We start from the raw sequence: 10,610 nt of genomic DNA on the forward strand, positions 1-10,610 counted from the left end.
TCTCCTCTTTCACTTTCATCAAGAGGATCTTTAGTTCTTTTCGCTTTCTGCCGTAAGGGTAGTGTCATCTGCATATCTGAGGTTATTGATATTTCTCCTGGCAGTCTTGATTCCAGCGTTTTCTTCCTCCAGTCCAGCGTTTCTCATGATGTACTCTGCATATAAGTTAAATAAGCAGGGTGACAATATACAGTCTTGACGTACTCCTTTTCCTATTTGGACCAGTCTGTTGTACCATGTCCAGTTCTAACTGTTGCTTCCTGACCTGCATACAGGTTTCTCAAGAGGCAGGTCAGGTGGTCTGGTATTCCCATCTCTTTCAGAATGTTCCACAGTTTATTGTGATCCACACAGTCAAAGGCTTTGGCATAGTCAATAAGGCAGAAATAGATGTTTCTCTGGAACTCTCTTGCTTTTTCGATGATCCAATGGATGTTGGCAATTTGATCTCTGGTTCCTCTGCCTTTTCTAAAACCAGCTTGAACATCTGGTAGTTCACGGTTCACGTACTGCTGAAGCCTGGCTTGGAGAATTTTGAGCATTGCTTTACTAGCTTGTGAGTGCAATTGTGTGGTGGTTTGAGCATTCTTTGGCATTGCCTTTCTTTGGGATTGGAATGAAAACTGACCTTTTCCAGGCCTGTGGCCACTGCTGAGTTTTCCAAATTTGCTGGCATATTGAGTGCAGCACTTTCACAGCATCATCTTTCAGGATTTGAAATAGCTCAACTGGAATTCCATCACCTCCACTAGCTTTGTTTGTGGTGATGCTTCCTAAGACCCATTTGACTTCACAGTCCAGGATGTCTGGCTCTAGGTGAGTGATCACACCATCGTGATTATCTGGCTTGTGAACCTCTTTTTTGTACTGTTCTTCTGTGTATTCTTGCCACCTCTTCTTAATAAATATCTTCTGCTTCTGTTAGGTCCATACCATTTCTGTCCTTTATTGAGCCCATCTTTGCATGAAATGTTCCCTAGGTATCTTAAATTTCTTGAAGTGATCTCTAGTCTTTCCCATTCTATTGTTTTCCTCTATTTCTTTGCACTGATCACTGAGGAAGGCTTTCTTATCTCTCCTTGCTATTCTTTGAAACTCTGCATTCAAATGGGTATGTCTTTTCTTTTCTCCTTTGCTTTCGTGTCTCTTCTTTTCACAGCTATTTGTAAGGCCTCCTCAGACAGCCATTTTGCATTTTTGCATTTCTTTTTCTTGGGGATGGTCTTGATCCCTGTCTCCTGTACAATATCATGAACTTCTGTCCATAGTTCATCAGGCACTCAATCAGATCTAGTCCCTTAAATCTATTTCTCACTTCCACTGTATAGTCATAAGGGATTTAATTTAGGTCATACCTGAACGGTCTTGTGGTTTTCCCCACTTTCTTCAATTTATGTCTGAGTTTGGCAATAAGGAGTTCATGATCTGAGCCACAGTCAGCTTATGGTCTTGTTTTTGCTGACTGTGTAGAGCTTCTCCATCTTTGGGTGCAAAGAATATAATCAATCTGATTTTGGTGTTGACCATCTGGTGATGTCCATGTGTATAGTCTTCTCTTGTGTTGTTGGAAGAGGATGTATGCTATTAACAGTGAGTTCTCTTGGCAGAACTCTATTAGCCTTTGCCCTGCTTCATTCCATACTCCAAGGCCAAATTTACCTATTACTCCAGGTGTTTCTTGACTTCCTACTTTTGCATTCCAGTCCCCTATAATGGAAAGGACATCTTTTTTGGTTGTTTTTTGTTCTAAAAGGTCTTGTAGGTTTTCACAGAACCATTCAACTTCAGCTTCTTCAGCATTACTGGTTGGGGCATAGACTTGGATTACCATGATATTGAATGGCTTGCCTTGGAAAGGAGCAGAGATCATTCTGTCATTTCGGAGACTGCATCCAAGTACTGCATTTTGGACTCTTTTGTTGCTTATGATGGCTACTCCATTTCTTCTAATGGATTCCTGCCCACCATAGTAGATATAATGGTCATCTGAGTTAAATTCACCCATTCCAGTCCATTTTAGTTTCTGATTGCTAGAATGTCGACGTTCACTCTTGCCATCTCCTGTTTGACCACTTCCAATTTGCCTTGATTCATGGACCTAGCATTCCAGGTTCCTATGCAATATTGCTCTTTATAGCATCAGACCTTGCTTCTATCACCAGTCCCATCCACAACTGGGTGTTGTTTTGCTTTGGCTCCATCCCTTCATTCTTTCTGGAGTTATTTCTCCACTGATCTCCAGTAGCATATTGGGCATCTACTGGCCTGGGGAATTCATCTTTCAGTGTCTTATCTTTTTGCCTTTTCATGCTGTTCATGGGGTTCTCAATACTGAGAATACTGAAGTGGTTTGCCATTCCCTTTTCCAGTGGACCATATTCTGTCAGACCTCTCCACCATGACCCATCCGTCGTGGGTGGCCCCACACGGCATGGCTTAGTTTCATTGAGTTAGACAAGGCTGTGGTCCATGTGATCAGATTGGCTAGTTTTCTGTGATTGTGGTTTCAGTCTGTCTGCCCTCTGATGCCCTCTCACAGCACCTACCATCTTTCTTGGGTTTCTCTTACCTTGAAACACAGTTTGTAGTATTCTAATTTAATTCTCCCATTTTACACAAGAGTAGTGGAGGCCGAAAAGAGTAAAGGAATTTTCCTTTGACCTCATAGATAGTCACTGGTAGAACAAATAGTACTAGAATTTAAGTCTCAAATGCTGTATTTAATTCTTCCAGGAAATCTTCAAGGATTTCCATCCTGCAGTTTAATTGAATACAGTTACCCAAAGCCTTGTCTCTTTTTCTCCTTGGAATCCAGGTCCTATAAACTAGCTGGACAAATCTCTCCAGAGCAGCCTTTGTGGTTTTCAGTTACTTCTTAGTATGTGATCTTTGAGAGTCCATGGAGCTCAACTCTGCATTTTAAAATGTACCATGTTTCTTCTGGCAAGTTTGTATGTTCACAGCAAGAAGAATCTTAGGTTATCTTGTCCAAAATAATTGCTATATGATTACTTATTTAATGCCGGTCTTCACCAATAGACTACAAGCTTCCTGGACAGCTTCTTGAGTCACTACTGTTATATTTGAGATCAAGCATAGTGTTCACACTTTGGCCACCTTATGCGACGAGTTGACCCACTGGAAAAGACTCTGATGCTGGGAAGGATTGGGGGCAGGAGGAGAAGGGGACGACAGAGAATGAGATGGCTGGATGGCATCAACGACTTGATGGACCTGAGTTTGAGTGAACTCCGGGAATTGGTGATGGACAGGGAGGCCTGGCGTGCTGTGATTCATGGGGTTGCAAAGAGTCGGACACGACTGAGCGACTGAACTGAACTGAACTGATAGTGTTCACATATTGTAGGTAATCAATGCATATCTGCAGAATAAATGAATGAGTAAGTGAATATCATTTAACAAATATGAATGCAAGCCTGTATTGTGCTAGAATAGAGTAAGCTTACTGATTAGTATACATTTGGTTAATCCTACTTGTGTTAGAATAAGTAGTTAGCCATTTGGTAGGGAGAGAAACTGGATTTCTCCCATACTCATGGGGGATGGCGACATAACTTTTGGGTGGATTCAGGATTTAAAATGAAAACCAAAATTATAACAGTACTACAAGAAAACACAGTGGAAAAGAATTTTAAACCTATCAGTTTTATAAATTTTGATACAAGAACTTTAAAACTATTTGCAACCAATATGATGATCAAAGGGCTAATTTTCTTTCATGTAATCATTTACAAATACACAAGCTACAGCCTAGTAAAACATTAAGAAAGTGGACTGTAGATTGGAAGGAGAAATTATCAGATAAAGATACATGGCTGGCTTACAAATATAGGAAAACATGCTTTGCATCATCAAAATTCAAATAGAAAGAACAGTTGTCATCTTTAGGCTATTAGAAGGCCAAATATAAAAAAAGTTTGTTAAAAATAAACTTTGTTACTTCACACTGTTGGGGGAGTGTGGAAAAACAGATACATTCTATGGGTATGAGGCTGAATTGTTATAATATCCATAGAATCAAACTGGTAATCTCTATCAAAAATTTAAAAGTTCGTATTCTTTGGTCTCTGTCCCATTTCCGGAATTTTATTTTATAGACTTACTTTATAATATAGATATACTATATCGATATGACTACACTTTAAGTATGCAAAAGAATGTTCAAATGTTTCCATTTAACTTCATCTTCTACTTTTGCTACTTATTTCTTTATAACTTTTATACTCTTCTAAGATGCTTTGTGATCTATTTGTGAAAATACTGGGTATGGTATTCTGTTTGTGTAAATGAAAAGAGAAGTAATAAACATATATAAAGATAAGTACAAATGTGTATATGGACACATTTATACATATGCATAGGTATAACACACACACATCTGAGCGGATGCATACATAGGTAGATGGATAACACTGCTTTTTAAAGATCCTCTCCAAAACTGGTAACAGGAGAGTTTGGACAGAGAGACTGGAGAAACAGGGATCTGGGTTGAATAAAAACTTACTACAGTATGTGCTGTGCTGTGCTTAGTCGTTCAGTCGTGTCCAACTCTTTGCCACCCCACGGGCAGGCTCCTCTGTCCATGGGCATTCTCCAGTCAAGAATACTGGAGTGAGTTGCCGAGCCCTCCTCCAGAGGATCTTCCCAACCCAGGGATCGAACCCAGGTCTCCTGCAATGCAAGTGGGTTCTTTACAGTCTGAGCCACCAGGAAGCCCGCTTTACAGTATACAATTAATTAAAATATCAATATCTGTTGAAATATTTTCTAAAAGAAAAATCTGTTAAATTTTTTTTTATAAAGGCATTTAGTTTATTTTTCAAAAAATATTTTTGCTAGAAGGTTTGGGTAATTTTACATGATCACAATCTTTAAATAAATTTTTTCTGACCAAAAGGTACCATTTAAGTGGACAGCTTGTCTAGATCTGCTTTTGTTAACACCCAAATACAATTAGCATGTCTGATGGTATTCCCTAGGTCTTCTTAAATTATCTACAGGCCAGGAGGCAGAGCCTAGCGCATAACAAAGTATGCGCTTTATAACTGCTTATTAGTTTCATAATAGTTAAGCAGAGCAGGTAGTCAGTATATCTGATTCACACTATCAACACACTGGTTCTTGCCTGAAGGGTCTGATCCATGCAGAGCTCCCAGTTATTCCTTCCAACCCAGGAAGCAGTAAACCACAATTGCAGAGGAAAGGGGCAGCTCTGCTCAGGCTAGTGCTGGCGGTGTCTCAGGTCTGTTCCTCTGTCCAACTATGAATCCAAGGTGACCAGTGTTAGTTATAGTCAATGATACATAGAAAATAAAACTCAAAGCAGAAAAAAGATTTAGGGACTGCTGGCAGCAAGCAGCTGCTGCTTCTCCCTTTCTTAAGAGAAAATTGGTTCTCTATGACTGAGAGAACTAAAAGTGAAAGTGAAGTCGCTCAGTTGCGTTTGACTCTGCCTACCAGGCTTCTCTGTCCATGGGATTTTCCAGGCAAGAGTACTGGAGTGGGCTGCCGTTTCCTTCTCCAAGAAAAATCTGTTAAATTTTTGATGGAGATTACCAATTTGCCTTCTATGGAAATTGTAACGATTCAACTCATACCCATAGAAAGTATGTTTTTCCACATTCCTCAACAGTGTGAAGTAGCAAACATTTTTTTTTTTTGTACTTGTCCTTCTGATAGCCTAAAAATGGCAACTCTTGTTTCTATTTGAATTTTTATGATGCAGAGCTTAATGCATCATAAACATAAACATATATATGTTTATATATATATATACCCATTTCAATATATATATTCAGTATATATTCTGAAATTGAAGACAGGTCAATAGAGATGTAGGTCTTTAATTATGGATGTAGAATCACAAATAATTGTGAGACTAAGTTAAGAAGGAAAACAGGCGATATCTTGAATAATGGTGTCTTAACATGCAGATCATTCCAATGTGCTTAAATTAAAAAATAATATCTGTACTCAGGTGAAACAAAACATTAATAGGGGTTATCTGGGCTAGGAGATTAGTGGCACATTTTTTCTTTTTCTTTGAATTTCATTGTATTAAAGAAAGAAAGAGTACTTGGTGTGTATTATATTCAGGGAAAATGTAATTTAAAAGAAGTATCTAAAAGCCAAATACAAATGAGTAATAGAATTTTGTAAAAATAGTATAGAATTAAGCTAAAAGCTCTTTACAAATACTGGGTTAAAATGGACTTTTAAAATGGTATTCTCAGCTTTTTGAAAAAGAAATTGATAATTCCATTGATGGAGATAGACGGTGCTATATCATCTTCAGACTGAGAGGGAAGTAAAACTTTTCAACTGCAGTTTTGTAATATCTCCATCAAGGAGAATAATTTTCAAGACCAGAATAAACATTAAGAACTACTTGAATATCACCATAGTTCAAGACAGTTTAAGCTATAAGAGATTGTTATTGTTCAAGTGTAATTAATTGTTTCTTGTTTAGCGTCCCCCTTCTCCCTTGAGGATTTTATAGCAGAGTATTGAAAATATTTATAGAGTTGATCTCAGTACCATTGTCATCTTTTAACAATTATGGAGAACAGCTAGGAAAGGCCTGAGAGACTATAGACAGGCAAATGTTTGATTAGTTTCTGAGAAGCATATGGATTTTAGAAACTACACATCTACGACGGATACAAATTCCAGGCAAACTGTAGAAGCTTGACATTGGACCTTCTACAGTCAGGCTTTAAATTTTAATTAATCATCTGTCACTAGATCTTTTGTGCATCCTCCTCTCTAGTTACACAAGGTTGTTACCCTCCCTAAGCTTTTCCCAACTCCAGTTCTGGGCTCACTCACTATGTTCCCTTCCATCAAGTGCTGCTTGTGAAAACTTCACTCTTCACTTAAGGTCTATTTCAAAGGCCCCTCAAATGAAACTCACCCTGGATTTAATCTCTTTCTTTGCTCTTCTTGTGCTCTGTGAGTACATCTATCATTAAATACAATTGTCCTACCTACTTACAGTCATGAAAATTGAAACTGAAAACAAAACAAAAAGGCTGAAACTGGAAGGAAGGGCTCTGAGATAGTTCTATTTTTCTTAATACATTCGTTTTGAGAGCAGGATCAGGTCATATAAGTTTTTTAAATCACTGGCTTGACTCCTTCCTTTATCAGGTAACAAAGTGCCTAATTTAGATTGAGAGGGGCACTAGACCTGAAACAATATATCTTCAAGAGTATGGTATTTCAATTCTAGTATAAGAGTTCATGTGTAAAAGTTTTCTGCATTATTGCACCCTGTGGTACATTTTATAGATCTGGTTAAAGCTTTGATATCAGAACCATGTATAATTTTAGGTTTATTTAGAGACATTATAAATGACTACGTGGATTTTAGGGATAGTTTTCACTAGTTTATTGGATGACATTTGGTTTTCACGAGTTGCTTTATTACCAAATCATCTAGTCAAAGCAGCACACATTGGCTACTTACTTTTTCTTACTTTAAACTCAACTAGCTACACTTAAATATTAAAGACATTGCCTCTTGTCATTTTTCTGGAGTAGTGTAGGTGTCTCTAGAAGCTGTGTGCCAATTAAAAAGAAGTTGCCTAACAAAACAGCAACTCCTACCGTCCACTCCTAATTATTACAGTTGATTTTAAATTATTTTGCAACTTTATTCCAGTAGGTGTCAGTGCTGAGTTAAGGGAAAATATCCTTTTTCCAACTGCAAAATTTTAATTGGAAGAATGTAAAAGGTTCAAGATGACGAGGAAGAAACAGAATAGTTACATCGTTTATTTCTTAAAAGTTCAAAACTCTTTCTTGGAGGCTCAAAAGAGACAGGGTCTCGCTATGTTGCCCAGGCTGGAGTACAGTGGCTATTCACAGGCGCGATCCCACTACTGATCAGCACGGGAGTTTTGACCTGCTCCGTTTCCGACCTGGGCCGGTTCACCCCTCCTTAGGCAACCTGGTGGTCCCCCGCTCCCGGGAGGTCACCATATTGATGCCGAACTTAGTGCGGACACCCGATCGGCATAGCGCACTGCAGCCCAGAACTCCTGGGCTCAAGCGATCCTCCAGCCTCAGCCTCCCGAGTAGCTGGGATTACAGGCACGCGCCACCGCGCCCGGCGATTGCAGACCCGCGCAAGACAACACTTGAGGCTGAGGTGTGGTGACGTCATCAGATGTGCCCGCCTAGAGTATTTTCAAGCCTCTCCCCTCCTGCGGCTCCGTGGACACATTGCGCACGCGCCATTTATCAGCACTGCCTTCTGGGTAAACTGTGTCCTAAAATTTTGAAGAGCGCATGCGTACGCTCCCTCGTTCCTTTTACCTCGTTGCAGCCGAGAAAGCAACATGGGTCACCAGCAGCTCTACTGGAGCCATCCGAGAAAATTCGGCCAGGGTTCTCGCTCTTGGTGAGAAATAGAATGTGGTTGTATGGATGGGTTGCTTTTGGGCGCGACACTCTTTGAAATGTAATGTAGAGGAGCCCACGGGCGGCGCGTTGGGGGAGACGGACTCGGAGGGGTGGCTGCCGCCATTTACAGGCCTCCGATGGGTCGGTGGAGACCTGCAGTGCGAGTGGTGGCCCCCGGAGTGCCGATACTGTACTTTCTGTGACTAGCGATAACGCTGTTTCTTTTTGCAGCCGGGTCTGCTCAAACCGGCACGGTCTGATCCGGAAATACGGCCTCAATATGTGCCGCCAGTGTTTCCGCCAGTATGCGAAGGACATCGGCTTCATTAAGGTACGCAGGCGGACGCCATGGTCTCCAGTTTCCGGGAGGGGCAGACAAGCCGGTAGTTCGGTGTCGGCGTTTGGTGAATGCCGTTTTTCTCTTAGCTAGCAGGGCTCTTCCTTTGTAGCGGACAGCACAGTTGAGAGGCTCGGTAGTCATCTTAATAGAATTGGGGGGGATGTGAAGGCGTGGAAAAGTAGTTTTTCTAATACCTGTTTACCCACTTCTGTTAGTTTTAGGTGTTATATGTAATGTTGAGTAAACATTACTTTTCAGAAGTCGCTAAAATGAAACATTATATCACTGATCATATCTTGTTAATTTTCGGCAAAATACATGCCTTGACTGCTGCCCTGAAATAACTGAATTAGGGTCATGTAGTGGAATGAGCTTGAGGTTTGGGGCCAGATTTAGGATTAGGAGGTCTGTCATTTAATAGTCTTATGACTTTGGTCAAGTCACTCAAAGTTAAGTTTTTTCCTGTGAAAAATGAATAGTAGGGTTGTTGCAAAAATTACATGTGACGGTTTCTTGGCTCCTAAAAGTCACTTAAATGTTAGAGTTTTTTTTTTTTTTAAGTTGATTAATTTCTAACTGGCTCTTTGAGATATAAAATTCTGTCACTACTTTTTTTAACTTTTTTTATATTTTATTTTATTGGAGGCAAATTACCTTACATTAATATATTGGTTGGTTTTGCCTGTCACTACCTTTTTATTAGTAATTAGAACGCAGCAATGTTGAGTAGAACGTATTTGTTTAAATTAGAAGTTCTTATGTTGAAGTGTTACCGTGGGTATAATTTGTTAATGTATTAGCGGAGATGAATTGTTAATGTGCCATTTCTGTGACAAAGTATCTTAGCTTAAACTTCTGATTTTGACCAAATACTTAAGAAATAAATGTTTAGTGTTAATTATGGATGTTGAAATAACTGTATCACAGATGGGAGAATGGACTCAAGTCTGCCAGTTTTGTGTCCCATTTCTCAGAGTTTGAGAATAGACGAAGTGATTTATGAATGTCTCATAGAATAGTGTCTGGCACACAATGAGTAACAAAGTATTAGCTGTGTAATTAGTTACTACTTAATGACCGTCCTGAGCTTTTGGTAAGGATCATTTTCTGAAGAAATGTTTTTCTACTGGGAAATTTCTTTGATGGTAGAAGTGGGTATCCCAATACTAAAGTTCAGTTACGAATCAAGATGAGATTCATGAAGCAGCTTGTAGTAGGTGTTCAGTAAATATTTAAGGTATTTAGATCTGGATTTCTAGTTTGGGTGGGTCAGATTTCCAGTTTAAACCTCATTCTTCTACAATGAACCATTTCTTTCTGAGAATAAAATGGATGTTTAAGGCATTTTGAATTAATTCATTTTCTTATTTTTTTTCCAGTTGGACTAACCGAACTTCCTTAGATGGTTCATCCAGCACATCAGCCTTAGGCGAGGTGGAAATACTAACTCTTTGTATATAAAATAAAAGTTTTCAAAACTTCGATTATGAGTGAAATCTTTTAAAAATTTACTTCTCTGGATTCAACTTAAAAATACTTTCTCTGACTTATGCAAAAGTATTCATGCTGAACTCTTGTAATGTCAGTTTTAGCTTTATACTCCAAAAAAGCCTTTTTTTGTTAGTTAAGGTGTCCACTACATACAGCAGCATCCAGCATATAACCTGAGACAAATTGGATTCTTGAGTAGTTGCTGTCATTAAGATCTGCTCTGGGGGAAGAAAAAAGACCTGAGCATTTACCTAGTGTTCAGTAGTCCTGGCTTCTGGGATAATTCACCAGTTTACAAGAAAGCTTGTAAATTTCTCAATGTATTTGGGTGAGGTGATTAAAAGTGAAATGG

The 10,610-nt window shown here is 39.2% G+C and overlaps 1 protein-coding gene and 1 non-coding gene across 2 annotated transcripts; one reads left to right on the forward strand and one right to left on the reverse strand.

The window, feature by feature from the left end:
* Positions 1–7,836: 7,836 nt before the first annotated feature.
* LOC148776468 (signal recognition particle RNA) lies at positions 7,837–8,136 on the reverse strand. Its single transcript, XR_016038381.1, has one exon.
* A 131-nt stretch (positions 8,137–8,267) lies between these two features.
* On the forward strand, positions 8,268–10,249 carry RPS29 (ribosomal protein S29). The gene is made up of 3 exons (XM_088839745.1): positions 8,268–8,425; positions 8,659–8,758; positions 10,147–10,249. Exons 1-3 carry the CDS (start codon positions 8,364–8,366, stop codon positions 10,153–10,155), a joined length of 171 nt encoding a protein of 56 aa, XP_088695871.1. The 5' UTR covers positions 8,268–8,363; the 3' UTR covers positions 10,156–10,249.
* The last annotated feature ends 361 nt before the right edge of the window (positions 10,250–10,610 follow it).

Source organism: Moschus berezovskii, chromosome 9 (genome assembly GCF_049115385.1).
Source record: "Moschus berezovskii isolate FMDL1 chromosome 9, NW_MosBer_1.0, whole genome shotgun sequence".
NCBI lineage: Eukaryota > Metazoa > Chordata > Mammalia > Artiodactyla > Moschidae > Moschus > Moschus berezovskii.

What these genes read in the sequence shown, in the direction of transcription:
- RPS29 (XM_088839745.1), top strand. Translation starts at nt 8,364, where the DNA reads ATGGGTCACCAGCAGCTCTACTGGAGCCATCCGAGAAAATTCGGCCAG. An exon ending in GGCCAGGGTTCTCGCTCTTG is followed by an intron (nt 8,426 to 8,658) that starts GTGAGAAATAGA and finishes TTCTTTTTGCAG; the next exon opens with CCGGGTCTGCTCAAACCGGC.